Here is a 21452-nt window from a genome sequence, read left to right as displayed (position 1 = left end):
TGAAGCCCTTGGGTTGCTATATGATGATCCAGATCGTGCTGCTACTGCAGAATCGACCCTGCGTAACTTAAAACAAGGAACTACCACAGCTGAAATGTATTGCTCAGAGTTTCGCAGGTGGGCCCCGGAATCTGGCTGGAATGATGCAGCTCTCCGCAGCCAGTTTAGAATTGGCCTTTCAGATGCTATTAAAGACGCTCTGGTCAACTTCTCCTACCCAGCCTCACTGGAGGAGGCTATGTGTCTAGCTATTAGAATTGACCGCCGCCAGCGAGAGAGAAGGCGAGAACAAACAATGGCTGTGGCAAACTATATACCTTCTTTACCACCTGATTATTCCGTCTCCAGTGCCAAATCTGAGGAAGAACCTATGCAGTTAGGCTCCACCCGGTTATCTGCCCAGGAACACAAACGCAGGCGTAATATGGGACTCTGCTTATACTGTGGCCTCAAGGGTCATATTCTCCGTTCGTGCCCTACACGTCCGGGAAACGCCAGGACCTAGGTGATTGCGGGGAGGTCACCTTAGGTCTACTCTCATCTCCCCAGGGGGACAATCGTATACTTTTACCCGCTGTCATTCACTTTGGGACAGGGGCTCATGAACTGCTGGCCTTGGTGGATTCTGGAGCAGCTGAGAATTTTATTGATAAAACTCTGATCACCTCTTTGTCCCTGGAAACTCATGCTCTAGATTGTCCAGTCCACCTGAGCTCTGTGGATAATCGGCCTCTCTCACAAGACCTAGTGCTCGAATCCACCAACCCTTTCCAGTTACAATTAGGGGCTTTGCATTGGGAGAAGATTTCTTGTCTTGTCATTGACTCTCCATCCACTCCTTTGATCCTAGGCCTTCCTTGGCTTCAGAAGCACAATCCTGTAATTGACTGGCCAACAGGAGATATTCTGGCTTGGTCCAATCAGTGTAAAAAGAGCTGCATCCAACACCTTGTTCGACTTGATACCTGTCAAGTGGGAATAGAACAGATTCCACTTTGTTATAAGGACTTTCGGGATGTGTTTTCTAAAGGAATTGCTGATACTTTACCTCCTCATCACAGTTATGATTGTCCCATTGACCTCTTGCCTGATGCTACACCTCCTCGAGGGAGAGTCTTTCCACTGTCTGAACCAGAGACTCTTGCTTTGCAAGAATACATCCAGGAAAACCTAGCTAAGGGTTTCATCCGTCCCTCCACTTCTCCCGCAGGAGCAGGATGCTTCTTTGTCCCGAAGAAGGATGGAGGACTGCGACTTTGTGTTGATTACAGAGGTCTAAATAAAATAACCGTTCCCAATCAGTATCCTCTCCCTCTCATCACAGAGTTGTTCTCTCAAATCCAGGGAGCCAAAATCTTCTCCAAACTGGATTTAAGGGGAGCCTATAATCTGGTGCGAATCCGTGCAGGCGATGAATGGAAGACGGCCTTTAACACCAAGGATGGTCATTACGAATGTCTTGTCATGCCTTTTCGGCCTCAGGAATGCACCAGCCGTCTTTCAGAACTTCATGAATGACATTTTCCGTGACATGATGGGTCGCTTCATGCTTGTTTATTTAGACGATATTTTGATTTACTCTCCCAATCTTGAAACACATCAGAAGCATGTCTGCTCGGTATTAGCCCGACTAAAGACTCACTCCCTTTTTGTAAAGCCTGAAAAATGTCTTTTCCATGTTAAACAAGTACCTTTCCTGGGTTACCTAATTTCTGACACAGGCCTCACCATGGACCCAGCCAAGGTTCAAGCCATTTTAGACTGGGCACCACCTTCAGACCTGAAGGCAGTTCAACGCTTCCTGGGCTTTGCAAATTTCTATCGAAAATTCATTAAGAACTTTGCCACCATTGCACATCCCATCACCTCTCTCACCAGGAAGACTCCTAGTACATTTAAATGGACTACTGAAGCCCAGGCAGCCTTCACCCAGTTAAAGAAAGCCTTTACCTCTGCACCAATTCTACGCCATCCTGTTCCTGAGCTACCTTTTATTGTAGAGGTAGATGCATCTGAAGTAGGAGTGGGGGCGCTTTTGTCACAAAAAGATCCTGTAAGAGCTGCCATCCACCCTTGTGCCTACTTGTCCCGTAAATATTCCCCAGCAGAGCGCAATTACGATATAGGCAACAGAGAACTTTTAGCCATAAAGCTAGCTTTAGAGGAGTGGAGACATTGGCTGGAGGGAGCTCGCTATCCATTCATAGTTCTGACTGACCACAAAAACCTTGAATATATCCGTTCTGCTAAAAGACTGAACTCGCGTCAAGCCAGGTGGTCATTGTTCTTCTCCAGATTTGACTTTACAATTTCTTATTTACCAGGTCCAAAAAACATTAAGGCCGATGCCTTGTCTCACAGCTTTTTATCAGAGTCTCCTCCTCCGCTTCCTCCTCAACCCATTATTTCTGAGGATAGGATTTTGGCTTTTACCCAGACTGACATCTCTGAGGCCTTGTTACCAGCACAGGCTGAAGCCCCTCCCTCCACTCCCTCTGGTATGCTCTTTGTGCCCCTGGCTCTTCGTTTGCAGGTATTGCAACAAGTACATGCATCAAAACCTGCAGCACATCCAGGGTTTAGACAAACTTTTGAGATTGTCTCTCGCAACTTCTGGTGGCCATCGCTTAGGCAGGATGTGTTAGCCTTCGTCCAGGCCTGTGAAGTTTGCGCCAGAAGCAAAAGCAGTACCTCTAAGCCCCCTGGTCTCCTTCGTCCTCTACCAATACCTACCTGTCCCTGGACCCATTTATCTATGGACTTTATCACAGACTTGCCTCTGTCCCAGGGATGTTCCACGATCTGGGTGGTGGTAGACAGGTTCAGTAAGATGGCCCACTTTGTTCCGCTTCCGAAGCTTCCATCTGCTAAAGAACTGGCATCTTTATTCATTAAGCACATTTTCAGGCTCCATGGGGCACCAGCTAACATTGTCTCTGACCGTGGCTCTCAGTTTATAGCCCAGTTTTGGAAGGCCCTTTGCTCTCAGCTGGGGATTAAATTATCATATTCTTCAGCATATCATCCTGAGACTAATGGCCAAACAGAAAGGACTAATCAGACTCTAGAGAAGATGGTACGTTGTCTGATGGCCAAAGATGAGGTGGAGTGGGTCAACATCCTTCCATGGGCAGAGTTTGTCTTTAATAATTATGCCAGCACATCTACAGGGACCTCTCCTTTCTTTTGTGTTTACGGGTTGCATCCTCGTGTGTGCTCCTTTGATCTTCCGCCCTCTGATGTTCCAGATGCCAACACCACGATTGAACATTTCTCCAAAATCTGGTCCGATGTAAATCATGCTATTTCCCGCTCTGTGCAGGCTTTTAAGAAAACTGCTGACAAGAAGCGCTCAAAGGCACCAGAATATAAAGTTGGTGACAAAGTGTGGTTATCATCTCGGAATCTGTCCCTGCATGTTCCATCTAAAAAGCTTGGCCCAAAATTCATCGGGCCTTATGAAATCTCGGAGATTGTTAATCCTGTGTCCTACAGATTAAAACTGCCCCCATCCATGCGCATTCCAAATGTCTTTCATGTTTCATTGTTGAAACCTGTTCATTCCAGCCTCCTAGTAAATGAACCAGAACCTGTGGATGTGTTGGACAGTCAAGAATATGAAGTGGCATTTATTCTTGATTCCAGACGAGTGCGCAATTCCTTACAATATCTTGTTCATTGGAAAGGGTTCGGCCCAGAGGATCGATCTTGGGTACCAGCTCGTGATCTTCATGCTGATCGACTTAAGAAGAAGTTCCATCTCCTTTATCCAAGTAAGCCTGGGGGTGCAGGAGCAACCCCTCGAGAAAGGGGGGGTACTGTCAGTACTAGAATCCCTTTAGGACCCAGCACAACTCACCTGACACAGCCTGTGTCTGGGAAACAACAGTGATTGGCCAGCTCACGTTTAAATCACCTGTATCAGCATTCAGTCAGTGCTCGTGTTAGAGTTCACTCGTGTTTGATCCAGCTGATATTTGCTCTGTGACTTTCGTGTTTGACCCGGCTTGTTTGACCCTCCTTACTTGCTTCTGATTCTGTACCGTTTGGATTCTGATCTACCTGTGTATGACCCAGCTTGTCTAGACTACGCTTTGCCTGATTCTACTAGTACCCTCATCTGCAGCAGTGAACTACAAGGTCCAGCAATCATCTATCCTCATCTACAGCAGTGAACTACAAGGTCCAGCAATCATCTATCCTCACCTACAGCAGTGAACTACAAGGTCCAGCAATCATCTACCTTCGTCTGCAGCGGTGTACTACAAGTCCCAGCTGACCTGCTCTGCTTAGACCTGCTCATGGTATGTGCTTTGAACTCTTTGTATAATCAGCACACCTGAACTGTTACTTGTTATCTGCACCTAGCCTGACACCTCAACCACCAGATCAGTGAATCTCTGACTGACTGGCTCACCTGGATCTGGCGATCCAGGGACAACTGAGATTTGTCCCATTTTGACAAAATCTCCTACTGCAGGACTCTGGTATGGAACCGGGCAAATGGTACCGCCTCGAAGGAGGCCACCATGAGCCCCAGGACTCGCATGCAAAAGCGAAGCGACAACCACTGGCGGTTCGTCAGCAATGTACCCGCGGATTTGAGAGTCTGCAGTTTGTCTGAAGGGAGAATACTCTCGCTTCCAAGGAGTCCAGCAGCAAGCCTAGGTACTCCAGACGCTGGGTCGGCACCAACACCGACTTCTTTTATCTCAGGAGGAGATCGTCTGGGGATCGCACGTTGCCGCAGCAACGCCAAAACTGGAGCCACCCTTGGTAAAGACTCAGGGGCTGATGCCAGGCCAAAAGGGAGAGCCACAAACTGATAGTGGGCTTCCCCAAATGCAAATCGCAGAAACTTCTGATGCCTCAGGCATATGGGTATGTGCAGGTACGCATCCTGGATGTCTAAAGATGCCAGAAAGTCCCCTTGATGGAGTACGACTACCGAGCGAACTGATTCCATTCTGAACCTCTGCACTTTTACAAAGTGATTGAGGGCTTTTAGGTCCAAGATTGGACGTACCCCTTCCTTTTTGGGAACTACAAACATATTTGAGTAGAATCCAGGGAAACGTTCCGAGTCCGGAACCGGCACAACCACCCCGCGACTCAGCAGGCCCCTTACTGCCCCTAAGAGGGCCTCCCGGCGAACCGGGTATGCTGTAAGGGAAGAATCTTTTCTGTGGCCAAGAGAGGAACTCTATCTTGTAGCCAGAGGAAATCAGATCGCAAACCCAACGGTCAGACAGTCGAGAGGACCACCGGACTTCAAACTCCCGAAGACGGCCCCCCACCCGAAAACAAGGGTGGGGGCGAACCTTCATGCAGTAGCACTTTTTTGTCGCAGGCTTGAGGTGCCAGGAATGCTTTTGTCCATCCATGGCCGTCCTGTCGGGCTGGGGACGCTTTGTCGAAGCTCCGGGCGGACGACAAAGCCGTTTGTGAGCGAAAAAAAGGGCCCTTGTCTACGGTGTGGCTCCTTAGACTTCCTGGCCTGTGGAAGTAGTGTACTCTTACCACCAGTGGCATTTTTAATAATGTCATCCAAAGCGGCTCCAAAGAGCCGGTCGCCAAGGTAGGGAAAATCCGTCAGGGCTCTTTGGGATGCCTGGTCGGCAGACCAGCATTCTAACCAGATTAGGCGCCTCAGCACCACAGCTGACACTGAAGCCCTGGATAACAACGGGAGAGTATCCAGGGACGCGTCACAGACGTACTTAAGGCCTTGCACTAGTTGGTCTGCTAGTTCCTCGCAGACGGGAGAAGCCTGTTGCTCTCCCAATTCGTGATGCAAAAGTTTTGTCCACTCAGTCATTGTCTGCGACAGTGCGGATGCCAGTACTGGTTGCATGCCTTGGCCTTCCTGTCCGTGGGATCCTAAAATGCAGGAGTCCCTTCTACCGGGATCGTGGTTACTTATTTAACCTGGATACTGGGGGGTCCACGACCAAAGGAGCTGACCACTTTTTGAGAAGGTTTTCCTCAAAGGGGTAATGCACCGCCATGTTTTTGGGGACCGAAAAGGTCTATTGCGGTCGACCCCATTCCCTGTAAATGAACATGTCAAAATAAGTCAGATACGGGAACACCTTAGGTAAACGCGCTGGCTTGCGGGACCCAAAAGGGACCGATACATCAGCAGAGGGATCTGCTGGCTCCTGAATCTTCAGGGTATCATGCACAGCTGTGATAAGTGCTCCAACAAGCACTTTGTCATGCACGGAACCGGACGGGGACTCATCCTCACTGTCCGAATGGTCCTGGTCATCGTCATCTGATAGGACAGAGCAGGGGTCACCAGCCGCAGCAGGACCCGAGTCTGCATCAGAGCTCTCCCCAGAGGATGGGGGGCAGGGGCCTTTTTAATGCACCTTTCTTCCCATGCACCGCCTCCATCCTAGCAACAACGAATTGAGGACCGCCATCAGGGTGTCCATGGGTACTGTGCAGTCCGCAGTTGACCCGGTTGCAATTGCCTGGATTTGGGGAGAAGAAATACCAGTTTCTGAAGCCATGCTGACCCTACCCTGTCTGCCACCTGAAGAGGACTTAGGACAGTGAAAAGTCCCACGCTCCTGCTGCTGCTGACTGGGGGGCCCCTACCTGCCGGACTCACCCCCCTCAGCAGTTCTGTGCTGAATACAAAGCGATGCCTGCAGCCCCTAGGGGTTCCCAAGCGCAGAGGGGCAAAAAACAGTGTCGGCAGCAGCCGTGGAAATGAACGCTGAAACGCTCTGTACAGCGTGCTCAGGCTTTAGGAAAATGGCCGCCCGGTGTCCTGTACACAGACAAGAACCACAGGAAGCAAGGCTGTGAAAGCACATGTCATGCTGCTGCTAGAGAACACTGAACGAACATGCTCAGGCCTCAGGAAAATGTCCGTCAGTGTCCTGAATAGGAAAACTGACAGAAAATGACCACTGAAGCCCACATAGACAACCTGCTCTGCCCATACCTAAAATGGCCGCCAGACATCGCCATGAGGTGAAAATAAAACACCCCCTGCAGAGTCACAGCACTGGCCCAACACAGTAAAACCTCACAGGCACCTTCCAGGGACTCCCACACAGGACCCAGGACCACCGCTATCCGTTTAGCCCCCCATTACAGGTGAGAGTCCACAGAGAGTCCCTGCATAGGTTACACACACCGCTCAGCAGACACATGCAGCGACCCCCCCCCGTACGGGGGATAGAGGGAAGCTAGGGACAGGGGAGAAGGAGAGGGAGGTGAGGTGGCCCCCGAATCGATCTCCCAGGGAATGCCCAGCTGCTCAGCGCCACCGAAGCCGAGAGAGCTGTACTTACCAGTCCTGAAGAGCTGGGAGACATTCCATTACAGACCCACTCACTGATCAGTACAGGGTGGCTGTTGGCCTGGGCATACTGTGAACCAGACATCAGTAGCCCGGTCATATGTATGCCCCGGAGCATAAAATCTCACCGACTACCTCTGGAGCTGAGGTATGTCGTGGCCTGCTGAGCCATAGCTGCGACCTGCACGCGCTCAATGGCCGGACTGGGGAGACTACAAGGATAAGTGAACCAGCCTGTCACCCAGCCGGCTGTTGATAGAAGATCACAGGATCATTCATCTTGCGCAAAAAGCAAAGCTTCTGCATCAAAAAACATGGACCTATGGGCCCGCAGGGTTCCTAGGTGCATCTCCTCCACTAGGCAAAATAAAACCTGAGTCTGCTAGGGCAGTCTGTGGGGGTTGTAGCCTAGGGACCGCCCCCTGGGCGGAACTAAAAGTTCTGAAGTGTTGTACTACAACTTTGCCTAGTAATCTCCAGTAATAGGGCTGACAACCCATTTTGTTACAGAGAGGAGCTGTATCAGTCGGTGAATATAAGAGAAAATGGATACCTGATTGGTGTGGTGAGGAGGTTTCTGGGAGTGTCATTGGATTTTACTATATGTGTTTAAATTTAGAGTTTTCCTCCTGTGAAATCTGGAGATCATATGATAATCACATTGCCCCCACCTCCCTCCCTTTCTGATAGAATAGAGAAATAAGCAGAAGATTCTAGAAGTCACCAGAGACATCATCGAGCTGCTGACAGGAGACATGAGCGGCGCTGGGAAGGACATCCTGAGGGATCATCAGCCACCCCTCACATCACCGCGTAAGAGGAGATTTTATTGTAAAGGAGAGAGCAGTATGGAAGCTCCACCTAGATCCCCCATCATCCGATAAACACATAAAAACAATGTATTCAGTGTGTGTGTTTCCTACAGATGAACCCAGTAATGGAAACCCACCAGAGAGATGTCCTCGTATTTTGTATTCCCGGGATTCCACACAGGAAGGTCACACCATCCCTCACCATCATCAGGTAGATGAGGAACAATCACTGATAGTATCATTAGGATCTGTAAATTATCTGCATTGTTACAACTGATGACATTTTTATTCTATATTCAGGGAGGAAACCTGATAGATTCTAAAGTTACAGTTAAAGAAGAGATACAAGAGGAGAATGATGAGGATGAAGTGATGGAGGAGTCCCAGTTTCTAAAAGAACACAAAGATCTGTACCAGGACACCATGGTGGAGTCATCCAGCTACAGAAACCCACCAGAAAGAGGTCCCTGTCCTCTGTATTCCTGGAAATCCACACAGGAAGGTCACACCATCTCTCACCATCATCAGGTAGATGATTGACAATTATTGGTAGATATGATTTATACACAGCATGTTTGTTACAATGAATGTTATATTATATTCTCAGAGTGGAAACCTTGGGAATTATAATATTGATCTTAAAGAAGAGTATAAAGAGGAGGATGAGGAGTATGGAGTGATGGAGGAGTTATCAGAAGGACACAAAGATATTATGGAGCCACCTAATACCAGGAACCCACCAGAGAGATGTCCCCATCTGTATTCCAAGAACTCCACACAGGAAGATCACACCATCCTTCACTGTTACAAGGTTGGTGGGACGGAGGTTATAAAACAAAGACTCATGGAGACGATGTGTGGATTTTTATTGTAATATCACAATATTAAAACTTATATCTTACAGATGATATTTTCTCAAATTTTCTTGATTTAGAGTGGAGATCCAATCGATATAGAATTTGAGGTTAAAGCAGAAGAAGAGCGGTATGTGAGGGATGATCAGCAGTCTATGGAGGAGGATGGAATAACGGGGACGTTTATAGAGGAGGGCACTCCTACAGAGATCAGCACAGGTGTGTCATTAACACTAAATACATTCCTCCACCCATACTTCTCACTGGTTGGTCCAGAGTAGGACAAGGACTGGGTAACATCAGCCTGTAATACCCTGGTCACTTTCCTGAGCTGTGTTCCCCATCCTGTTTTCCTATATTTCTCTCCGGTAATCTTCCTTCTCTGTGCTGCAGACACAATTTATGTCTCTATACTGGATTTATGGAGATTCTGGTGTTCAGCTGGCAGCAAAATGTTCATTTTCACCCATAGGCGTTACTAGAACTAGGCATCTGGGGTATGTGATTTGAGTCTTCTGCCCCATACCGAGTATGGCAAGATCTCTGACAGAACAATTCTCCTAGGATTACTTGCTCTGTTATCTGCTGGCTGTGCCAGGTGGAGGGGTATGTCTGTAAAGTCTCAGATCCAAGTCACCGAGTGCAGTCTCAGAAGATGGGAGGCAGCGGTGTAGGACCTCTGCAACTTGTCTCATGTAAAAAATGAATCTACCACGGATTACTGAATACCAATATTATGAGTCCTGACCCTTACGCTATATACTCTATGTTGTACATTACATAATTCTGATACTATGAAGTACTATCTGTTGTATATTATACAATATGTTGTACATCACATAGTCATGACTTCTACTCTCTCCCTTCTACCTCCTGCTATATTTATATACATAATATGTATTCTCTTTTGTTACACCCATTTCTTACCAGCTGGACATTTTATATCTGATGATTTGATTGGAGCACAGACTTTTATATGTTGGTAATAATGTGATAATATTCTCAAACTCCGGAACCTTAAACAAAAAGTGATAATGCGGAAGGAGTCAATAACCCAATGATGGTGGTCTTCAGGATCAGTCCAGTCTTCATCTTGGTTGTTCTCTCCTCATCCTCACTCTCTGACCTCTGTTGGGTCTCAGCCCCACTGTTATTCATGACTAAATCATGGACTAAATAAGGTGCAGGAGTTCTTGTGTTGGGAAGATGGCAATGAGTGATGGAGAGGGTGGGGACGCTTGTCCTATAATCCCCTCTTCAATGTCACTTCTATAAAAGACAGTTCTCCTTGTTTCCTTACTCTCTGACTAAGGTCCATGAATAAAGAAATGAACTGGTAGAGATTCAGAGATGTGGGGCTGAAACAACTATTCGTCATAATCGATTATGAAAATAGTTGTCAAAAATTTTCATAATTGATTAGTTGGTCAGTCGATTAATTGGCCTGCATACAGAATGCATTATTTCTTTACATATCAGAAAATACAGCTCAATACACCATCCATACATGTCAGTAAATGCCTGAGAACGTGAATGTGTGAGCAGCAGTGCCTCATGGGACATGTAGTCCTGGGCAAGAGAAGGAAGTAAGTGATTCTAAAGGCAGAAGTTTTTGCACTTTCCTATAGTGGAACTCTATACTATACTTTGCAGCTTCCTATAGGGGAACTCTATACTATACTTTGTGGCCACATATAAGGGGGCTCTATACTATATGTAGAGAACTAGTAGTTCCTGTCCGTTTCGCACGCCTGCAGGTACCTGTGCACATCAATGCGCACGCGCATGTGTGTCAGGTTACGTGCACGCGCAGGCGAGCCCCCATGGCACCAGTTGGTGCCAGACGGCCTATTTAAAGAAGTGCTCTAACCCCAGATGGTTGCTGACTGATCTTCAGCTTATCCTGATACCTTGCATCCGCTATTCTCCTGCCTGATACCTCCTGACTAACCTGGCTTGCCCTGATCCTGCTCCTGTTCTGTCCTGTTTTTGCTCTGATTCCTGGTTCCTGACCCTGGCTGTTCACTGGACTCCGTTTCTGCTTGCTGCTCTGTGCTGCACCGCCCTCCAGTTACCCGACCTGGCTATTCTTGTGACCACGCTTCTGCCTGCTGCCTTGTACCTCACTGCCCGCCTGTTACCGAACCTGGCTTCCCTCAAGACCCTGCTCTCGCTTCTGACCATTCTGCACGTGCCTGCTACCTTGATCCTGTGACCCACTGCGATCTCCTGCTGCAAGCCTATCAAGGACATAACTACACCACACGTTCCAGTGCCATTGTTCCTGCAGAGTTCCCCTATAAGCCCAGCTGATCTTTGGTACAAGACGACCAATCCTGTCCTGACGGCTCTCCTGCCTGTCCAAGATCGCATCCTCTGGTGCAAGGCTCCGGGTCCACAACTGCGGGCACTTGTGTTCCTTCTGGCCCTTGGTTCCCTCTGTTCGACTTCCAGTGGGACCTGGGTGGGAGATAAAAGAGATGCCGACCTCATCAATTCAGTCTCTTCCAACGTATGTGACACCTACAGGGGAACGCTATAATATACTTTGTGGCCTCATATAGGGTAACTCTATATTATACTTTGTGGCTTCCTATAGAGAAACTGTATACTATATTTTTTGGCCTCATATAGGGTAACTCTATATGCTATACTTTGCAGCTTCCTATAGGGGAACTCTATACTATACTTTTTGGCTTCCTATAGAGGAACTCTATACTATACTTTGCGGCTTCCTACAGGGGAACTCTATACTATACTTTTTGGCTTCCTACAGGGGAACTCTATACTATACTTTGTGGCCTCATATAGGGGAATTCTATACTATACTTTGTGGCTTAATATAGGGGCACTCTGAAGGCAGGAGGAGCCAGAAGTGGGGGGGTCCAGAAGAGGAGAATTAGGGCTCCTCTGTGCAAAAACATTACACAGAGCAGGTAAGTATGACAATTTTGTTTTAAAAAAAGAAATCCAAAATTTACAATGACTTTAAGGGCTCTGTGTAGGGAAAATCAGCATCTGAAACCAGAGAAGGTGGAGGCTGATAGACTGGAGGTAATAGAAGGCATTACTATTACATAAAGTAAACATTTTCCAGTATTGTGCAGTATATATAAAATTATTCATGAAAAAACTCTCAGCTTTCAGTCCTACTTTAATCAAATTTTTTTCTAACCTCCATATAGCTTCATGTGTGACACCCAGGTAGAATGCCCATATATCCTACTTCTGGGTATATTTATTATTAAGAGATATTACTTCACTATTTCACAGTATAAATGAATCCCTTATAGTAGAGATTATCTGCTGTTTTTGTAACATAAAGGACTATTTCTTTATCCTACATCACGGGATGCAGAGCAGCCCTAGTAATTACTATGTGGGTTATAGGCCACCTTCAGGTGATGGACACTGGTGCAATCAAAGTCAGGAAGTTGCCTCCCAATATAACCCTCAGTTTTTTTGCCAGTGTCTAAGGTGTTGGTCACGGTTAAGGAAGTGCTAAGAAAAGCTCTGCTGGAAGGATCCTTACTGGATCAAACAGCCTCTGCAACCTTATCCGTTCAAAGTGCCACTGAGGCCAAAGTGGATGGTACCTGAGCCTAGTGAAGGAAGAAAAAGCATTTACCTGTAATGCCTTTCTTGGAGGGCTGGACCCTAGGACCCAGTGCTTTGGTCATGCATCTATCTAATGCCAAGGTTTTTTTCTGGCAGGGTGCTATACACATCCAAGGGAGTGGACCCCGATAAAAAGGGACCCGGTCCTTTAAGGTTTTTTAACACAGCCCACCGTGATGGGTGAAGATTGGGTCTGTCAGATTCTGCGGTGGGAATGGTAAGTCAGGAAGATTCTAAAGAAACCCAGATTTACTTATGGACTTCCTATTATGAGTAGACTATGTCTATTGCCTATTTGTCTCCACTAGACGGCGTAAATTGCATATCTGAAAGGTATACTTTACCATGCTTCTCCAACAGCAGCAGCTTGACTCTGTGAGCAGCCATCAGCAAGGTAGGAGATTTTTTCTGTTATCCAGACTCCCCCTGGAAGAGATCCTTCTTTCCCCCAACCCCCACTTAGCCTTCCCGTTCGCAGGATCGTGCCTATGTGCGTGGGAAACATCCTGGTTTATACAGAGGGGGCGATCATATGACGCAAAAGGGGGGGCATGGCTTAGCATACAGCGTGCACAAGGAGCAGCATTCAGACCCAGCATTCAGACCCTTAGGTGTTGCAGCTGCTTCCCACTTTTCATCCCCTGCATACGTCACCAAGGACGATTTGGCTTCAGCGTTATCTAGGTTGGAAGGGAAAATAGCTGAGATCGTGTCTTCTTCTCGGGGGGAGAAAACACGTCAGTTCCCCTTCTCCAGACCCTGACCTTCCAGCATTAGGCAAGAATGGCCAGGAGATGTTGATTTACCTTTGGGGGATCAGGAAGAAAGGTATGCAGATGTTTCTTCCTCTGGTGGTTCAGTCTCAGAAGAGCCTTTTTCAGCCCCACAATCCCAAAGACTGTTGATCCAGTCCCTTACAGAGTTGGTCCGTTCTGGGTATAAGTTGCCTCCAGCAGAGGCAACTTCCTCTTTGGGTTCTCTAAAAAACCTCCAAAGGATCTTCATGCAGGTGCTTGCTTGCAAACTAGCTAAAATGCACAACTGCTGTAAAGCACAGTTGCTGGAGCACATCGTTTCTAAAAACTCACAGCTGCGGAATCGCACAGTTGCTGAAATGCACGATTGCTGAAGATAACTTTTTTCTTACCAGTTCACGTTTGCATAAAGATACATGATTATGGGTGTACAAAATGCATGGTTGGTCATGTTTGTGTAAAAACAAGAAAAGGAGCTTGTATAGTGTTGATTACATAAAGACGCATGATGGCATGAGGTGACAGGATCACTTCAGGATACATGGTCACGTAAAGGTGCATGTTTATGTTTGCATAGATATACATGGTTTTTACATAATCGCATAAAAAAGGCTTGATCACATAAAAATGCTTAGTCGCATTAAGATGTTTAATCACATAAAGATGCTGATCGCATGAAGTGGCATGATCACCTTAAACTATAGGTTTACTTAAATATACATGATTCCTCATAATCGCATAGATACGTGTTGCGTAATGTTGCATAATACATTTCATGAACACTTGCTTGCAAGATACTTGTTCCATGGCACACTTACTACATGAATCCGTGTGTACAGCATGCATTTTTCATATTTTGCCTGAAAAAAAGCATATTTTTGTGAACTCAGGCTTCCATGAATGCACGCTTCCATAGAGGTATATTTCTTTAACACATGCTGTATACATTAAACTGTATACATATGTACTTGTTTTTTTCTGGAACTATTTACCTATGTTTACATAGGACTACAAAACAGAGTCCTAAGGCCTCCTTATGAGGGGCCCTGGGCCTGCTCGCCTTTCGGTCACCCCCCACGACCACCTCGGCAGGTGGTGCCCCCCTCAGCACATGCCCTCCCGGCCCCGGAGAGGCTGGTGCCAAGGATCAAGTGCCTCCGCTCGATTGGGGTAGGGAGAATATTTCTGTGGTTTTCAGGGGCTTGGCAAAAAGAGATCCTAGATGGGGCATCTCTGTGGTAACCGTAGACAACTAACTAGTTTCAGAAATTTCCTCCGGTTCACTTTCTAAGTTCATATCTCCCCAAAGACCCAGTGAAAAGAGAGTCCTTATTTCTGGCACTAAGACCGATTGATGTCACAGGGTGTATTCATAGAGACCCCCTCAGAAGAGCGGTGTATGTGGTTTTATTTAAAATCTCTTCATGGTATAGAAACCGAATGGAGATGTCAGACCCATTCTAGATCTCAAGGATCTAAATCAGTTCCTAAATATCCGCTCTCTTCGCATGGAATCAATCCGGTCAGTTGTATCCACCTTGTGGGGAGGAGAATTTCTAGCATCAATAGGCATCAAAGATGCATATCTGCATGTGCCAGTTTTCACCTATTCACCAGAACTTTTGCAATTCACAGTGGAACAGCTCCTCTTCCAGTTGTGGCATTGCATTTTGGGTTAGCCACCACACCCCGGGTGTTTTCGATGTTCTGGACCTGCTTCTAGCAAGACTAAGGGCCCAGGGTATAGCAGTAATGGCATACCTAGGTGACCTGCTGCTGATAGATCAGTTAGTAGCCCGGCTAGACCAGACTGTGTCCAGCAGGGTCAAGTATCTGGAATACCTGGGTTGGGTTCTCAACCTCGAAGAAGTCATCCTTACATCCAGTAAGAAGGCTAGAGTATGTGGGAATCAGCCGGAAAAAGAGAGTCTCTTGGCCTTAGACAAAAGTCAGCACTATAAGAGTCCATGTGGAGACCTTCCATTCGCCTTTCCATGGAATTGCTAGGGAAGATGGTGGCTTCTTTAGAAGCAGTTCACTATGCTCAGCAAGACTGTTGCGAACAGTATTCTGTCTACTTGGAACAAGAAGACCCAAGCCTTACATTATCCAATTTATCTTGCCCCAAAGGAACGCCAGAGTCTCAGTTGGTGGGTGGTAACAAAAAATTTGCATAAGGAAAGATCCTTCATACCGGTTACCTGGAAGGTAGTGACAATGGAGAGAAGCCTCTTTGGCTGAGGAGCAGTCCTGGAAGAGACCACTGCCCAGGGCAAGATCCAAGAAAACCTTGTCCATCAACATCCTAAAGATTCGGGTGGCATGTCTGAATCTAATGGCCTGAACATTTAGGTTGCAGGATTGTTCTGTCAGAATACAATCTGACAATGCCACAACAGTGGCTTACATCAATCACCTAGAGCAGAGAAGTGGGAAAATAGTCTCTACAGCCCGTTTATGGCCATAAGACAGAAATGGGTTATCTCGGTCATAGATCTATTAGTGTCCAGTTTAACACAAGGTTAGACACCTTTGTGTTAAGGGCAAGGGAATAGCCTGCATATGGGAGATGCATTAGTATCCCAGCGGGTTCAGTTTTCACTGATTTATGCATTCCCCCTCCCCCCCCCCCCAGTGCCGCTTCTTCCAAAAGGGAACGGATGCCGGTGATCCTAGTATGCAGAGATCGTGAGGGTGGCCGTAGGGGATCCATGGACTCTTCCTTCTCCTCCAGACCTACTTTCACAGGGGTCGATATTCCATCCTGCCTGGCAAGCGCTGAATTTAGCGGTTTGGCTATTAAGCCCACATTCTAAAAGAATCAGGGGCTTTCAGGATCAATGGTATCTACCCTGATTAATACAAGAGAGCCAGCCTCTAGAACCATTTACTATAGGGTCCGGAAACCAAGGATGGCATCTTCAGAAGTATGTCATAGGTAGAGTTCTGCCTTGCTACAATTAGGAATAGAACTCAAGGCTAGCTTAATTTCCATCAAAGGTCGGATCTCGGACTTGTCACTGTTGTTTTCTGAAGGCTGCTTGCATTGCACTCTTTGATCAGGACCTGTATACAAGGGGTAACGCATATAAATCCGCCAGTTAGGTCACCCTTGTGCCCGTGGCAATTGAATCTAGTTTTGTCTGTGTTACAAAGACAACCCTTTGAGCCAATGCGCCTTATTCCCTTGTTCCTTCTGACAAGGAAATTGGTGTTCTTGGTTGCAGAGTTTCAGAGTTTGACAGCTTTCTTTGCAAAGAGCCATCCTTAATTATTCATAATGATATGGTTGTGTTGAGTCCTCACCCAACCTTTTTTTGTCCAAGGTATCTAATTTCTTCTGAATCAATATGTTCCCCTACCTTCCCTTTTTTCAGAACCTTCTTCTGCAGAAGGAAAATTATTACATTCTTAGTAATAGGGCTCAGGTACGGAAAACTGACGCTCTTTTGTGCTGCCAGAAAGCCCTAGGAAAGGGCAGGCAGAGCTGGTATACATTTTTTTTCAAAATGGATTTGTCAGGTTGTTATTCAGACTTATGGTTGAAAAGAAGGGTTCTGCCTTTTCAAGTTAGCGCACACTCTAACAGGGCAGTGAGTGCTTCATGGGCAGTGCATCACCAAACCTCTATGACTCAGATTGCAAGGCCGCAACTTGATCATCGGTACATACATTCACTAGATTCTATCAGGTGAATGTAAATGGCAAAGGGATACCGCCCTTTGGGCGCAGTGTACTGCAGGCAGCATTATAGGTCCTCACGTCTGATGGTGGCCTGCTTTTATTTGTGTCCCTCTCCTCAGAAAGCATTGCTTTGGAACATCCTACATAGTAATTACTATGGCTGCTCTGTGTCCCGTGATGTACGATAAAGAAAATACGATTTTTATAATAGCTTACCTGTAAAATCCTTTTCTTGGAGTACATCACGGGACACAGAGGTCCCGCCCCTCTTGTTGGGATACTTATTGCTTTGCTACAAAAACTGAGGTACTCCCTGTATGGGAGGGGTTATATAAGGGGGGGCTTCCTGTCTTTGGTGGGCCAGTGTCCATCACCTGAAGGTGGCCTATAACCCACATGGTAATTACTATGGCTGCTCTGTTTCCCGTGATGTACTCCAAGAAAAGGATTTTACAGGTAAGCTGTTATAAAAATCCTATTTTTTTTTTACCCAATCATAACAGATGATTAAAAAAAAATCATGCTGCTGCTATTAAATGTACTATGCTGGCCATACATGTATCGGTTTTTGGATGAGAATATTCACACAAATATCTGTACAAAAATTATTTGTACATTCGATGAATGGATGAGTGTAGTTTCGAAAATTTCCACTTGCTTTTAACATTCCATTTTAAAATGAATCTAACTTCTGAGCAAAAACTACATACACTATTATATGTGTTCGACTGAGAAAAGTTTTCTGTTCTGCTCCTTCGAATTTTCCCATCACTGTGGTCGAAATGAAAGCTGATTTGACCCCACTTTGTGTACGGCCAGCATAAGTGACATCAGGTGCAGGGAACTTGTACCCACCTACCTGTCTATGACAAGGGAGTCTGTCATCCATCATATTATATTACACTCCTGTCTGATCATCTGCAAAACAGCATTTTACCTCTTTATTTACATTTTAATAATTTTGATCTGATTCTGATATATAGCAGATTCTCCCTCTAATAATACATATATCTGTCTGTTATTCTCAGAGTGGGTTAAATATCCAACTATATATCTGGATAGTTATATTTACTGCTACATATAGATATTCAAGAATATTAACTAAATTATACACCAACTTTTTTTAAGGCTTTTATCCAATTAGTCGATTAATCAAAACTATAATCGGCCAACTAATCAATTCTGAAAATAATCATTAGTTGCCGCCCTACAGAGGACCCATTTACTAGTTACCTTGAGGGGGGAATTGTAAGATCCTCAGAGACAAAGCTGCCTGATGTGGGGGGAGTCCTGGTTTAGGGGAACCAATCAGCTCATGTCTAGTAATAATCTTTTTATTTCTATTTTAGTAGATGGACGGGAGATGAGGAAAACCTCGGAGGATTGTCTCATTTTGTCTTCAGACTGTAAAGTAGAAGATGAGGACATCACACAGTATAGTCCAGGAAAAAACCCGACTACCTCAAATGTCCATCCGGCACCACACAGTGTAGATGGACCATCGTATTCCTCTTATCCTGAGGAACCTCAGACTGTGAGGGACGGTGTCGTCCTTTCAACAGATAAGAGGCTTTCCTGTACTGAGTGCGGGAAGTGTTTCCGTTTTGAATCTGATTTTAATGTGCATAAAAGATCTCACACAGGAGAGAAGCCATATTCTTGTCCTGAGTGTGAGAAATGTTTTTCAGTGAAGTCTGATCTTTACAGACATCAGAGATCTCACACAGGAGAGAAGCCATATTTTTGTCCTGAGTGTGGGAAATGTTTTTCAGTCAAGTCCAATCTTTACACACATCAGAGATCTCACACCATGGAGAAGCCGTATTCCTGTCCTGAGTGCGGGAAATGTTTTTCAGAGAAGTCCAGTCTTAACAAACATCAGAGATCTCATACCGGGGAGAAGCCGTATTCCTGTCCTGAGTGCGGGAAATGTTTTTTATTGAAGTCCCATCTTTTCCGACATCAGAGATCTCACACGGGGGAGAAGCCGTATTCCTGTCCTGAGTGCGGGAAATGTTTTTCACAGAAGTCCCATCTTTACAAACATCAGAGATCCCACATGGGGGAAAAGCCGTATTCCTGTCTTGAGTGCGGGAAATCTTTTTCAGACAAGTTCACTCTTTGCAGACATCAGAGATCTCACACGGGGGAGAAGCCATATTCCTGTCCTGAGTGCGGGAAATGTTTTTCACAGAAGTCCCATCTTTACAGCCATCAGAGATCTCACACAGGGGAGAAGCCGTATTCCTGTCCTGAGTGAAGGAATTGTTCCTCACTGAAGTCCTGTCTTCCTGTACATCAGGGATCCCACACAACCATTGAAGTGTATTAGTGCCTTAAGCGCAGGAAATGTCTTCTATATGAATGTTGCTGGACATCACAGCTCTCATGTGGGGAAGAAGCACACCCTGATATACACCTCAGATATACTCCATGGCTGATCTTCATCATGTAAGAAACAGTTCCAGGGGTGTGGACATATTTTGAAAAAACTACTTGTCCAAGGGACTAAATTGGGGTCCCAATATCCTTGTCCCTAATGACAATCTCCTTGTTCCTCATCTACCAGAGAGCTCAGCAGTGGTGTGGGAGTTCATTGAAAACTACAAGCCGACATTGGCAAAGGACAGATCTCTGTGAATGAATGGCATGGCAGCACTCTTTTCATAAAGTGACAGCCCGTACGGGGAACTTCTCCCCCCACTGCTGTCACACAGAGGACTGGGATCACTGAGCCACAACAGGAACGTGTAACATGTTCCCGAAGGGGAACTTATCCCTTAACCTTCTCACTGTCAGAGCCGTTTTTGCATTTTTTTGCTCACATGTTTACCCACTTCAATACCGGACACTTTAACACCCTTCCTGCCCGGGCCACTGTTCAGCTGTCATTATTTGAATGTAACACTGTACCCATATGACATTTTTATTTCCCATAAATAGAGCTTTATTTTGGTGGTATTTGATCGCCTCTGGCATTTTTTATTTTTTGTGCTACTAATAAAAAAAAAGACAGAAAAATTTCTTTGTTTCTGTTATAAAATTTTGTAAATAAGTACATTTTTATCCTTCACTGATGGGCACTGATGAGGAGGCACTAATATGCCGCACTGATTGATGGTACCGATGATGAGGTACTGACAAGCATCCCTTTATAAGCACTGATTGGCATATGTGGTGGGCACAGACAGGCACTGCTGGGCATCACTGGCAGGTACCACTGGTGATCATCGCTGGTGGGCCTGTACTGATAATCAATGCTGAATATCAGTGATGATCCCCCCTGTCAGGAGAGCCACTGATAAGGTCTCCTCTACTCGCGCCTTGTCAGCATGAATAAAGGAAAGCCGATAACCGGAACTTCCTGGTTACGATGTGATTAGCTTTGATTGGACACAGCTGATCACATGGTAAAGAGCCTGTGTCATAGGCTCTTTACCGAGATTGGAGATGCATTGTGTCAGGGTAACTCGCCGCACCACCAATCACCACACGCCCAAGCGGCTTATTCTTCTGGATGTCATATGACATCCAGTCAGGATAATGGAACCCCCGCCTGGCCGTCATTCTGTGTGAGGAAGGAAAAAAATAAAATGTAAGCTGTAAGATTATATAAAACCCCCAAAACATGATATATTTTCTGAAACCAGACACCCTAGAGAATAAAATAATGGTAGTTCCAACTTTTTATGTCACACGATATTATCGAAAAAGTCTAGGAAACACAACATTTTTGTAAAAAACACACTAAAGTTCATTTCAGGGGCCACAAAAACGCAATGAATGACACAATTTCTTGGTAAAATATAAAAGTCGAGGTTGCACCGAGTAAATAAATACCCAGCATTTCAAACCTTAAATTTGTGTGTGCCTGTGAAATGGTGACAGACTCCAGTACCCTATATTTTCTATAGGCAAAGCTTTAAAAGCACCCTATAGGTCATCAGTTTAGTGTTATTGAAGAGGTCTGGTGATAGAATTATTGCTCTCATTCTGATGTGCACAGCGATATGTACCATGTGTATCGCAATCAGTTTTCAGATCTAGGCGCCCCAATCTGTGAGTTTGTTTGTACATGTGTGGGGGTGGGGCCTCAGGTTTTTTTGGGGGGTCATGTGTCTGGGTTTACATTTAATTTTGTACAATTTAAAAAAAAAACACATAGAGCAGCCTTTTTCAACCAGGTTACCTTGTGGTTTCTTCAGGAGTGCCTTGGCAAAATCCCAAACAATTGCCCCAAAATTGTATACAAGCCGGAGGGTGGTTGAAGCCTTTTACTTACACAAAGCCACAGGTTTTCATTGTACATCATTATAACTTTCTAGCTGCCGACCTCCTAATGACAAATGACATGACAAATTAAGACCAGTGGACTCAAAATGGACTTTATAGCCACCACTTGCTTGTTTGC

General features: G+C 45.8%; 2 protein-coding genes across 2 annotated transcripts in view; both read left to right on the top strand.

The window, feature by feature from the left end:
- LOC143989539 (uncharacterized) overlaps positions 1 to 21452 on the top strand; it is a 427264-nt gene that overhangs the window by 4552 nt on the left and 401260 nt on the right. The window contains exons 2-5 of the mRNA XM_077489698.1: positions 8009 to 8131; positions 8244 to 8341; positions 8431 to 8658; positions 8738 to 8941. Of these exons, the coding sequence (XP_077345824.1) occupies positions 8074 to 8131; positions 8244 to 8341; positions 8431 to 8658; positions 8738 to 8941 (588 nt within the window). The 5' untranslated portion in view covers positions 8009 to 8073. The remainder of the gene's footprint in view (positions 1 to 8008; positions 8132 to 8243; positions 8342 to 8430; positions 8659 to 8737; positions 8942 to 21452) is intronic.
- Positions 9069 to 20002, top strand: LOC143989793 (uncharacterized). The gene is made up of 2 exons (XM_077490061.1): positions 9069 to 9203; positions 18391 to 20002. Exons 1-2 carry the CDS (start codon positions 9140 to 9142, stop codon positions 19299 to 19301), a joined length of 975 nt encoding a protein of 324 aa, XP_077346187.1. The 5' UTR covers positions 9069 to 9139; the 3' UTR covers positions 19302 to 20002.

The sequence above is a fragment of the Lithobates pipiens genome, unplaced genomic scaffold, assembly GCF_037356315.1.
Source record: "Lithobates pipiens isolate NorthernLeopardFrog02 unplaced genomic scaffold, aLitPip1_a1.2 Scaffold_18, whole genome shotgun sequence".
Lineage (NCBI taxonomy): Eukaryota > Metazoa > Chordata > Amphibia > Anura > Ranidae > Lithobates > Lithobates pipiens.
This window is presented reverse-complemented; position numbering and strand designations above follow the sequence as displayed.

What these genes read in the sequence shown, in the direction of transcription:
- LOC143989793 (XM_077490061.1), top strand. Translation starts at nt 9,140, where the DNA reads ATGGAGGAGGATGGAATAACGGGGACGTTTATAGAGGAGGGCACTCCT. An exon ending in TCCTACAGAGATCAGCACAG is followed by an intron (nt 9,204 to 18,390) that starts GTGTGTCATTAA and finishes TTTCTATTTTAG; the next exon opens with TAGATGGACGGGAGATGAGG.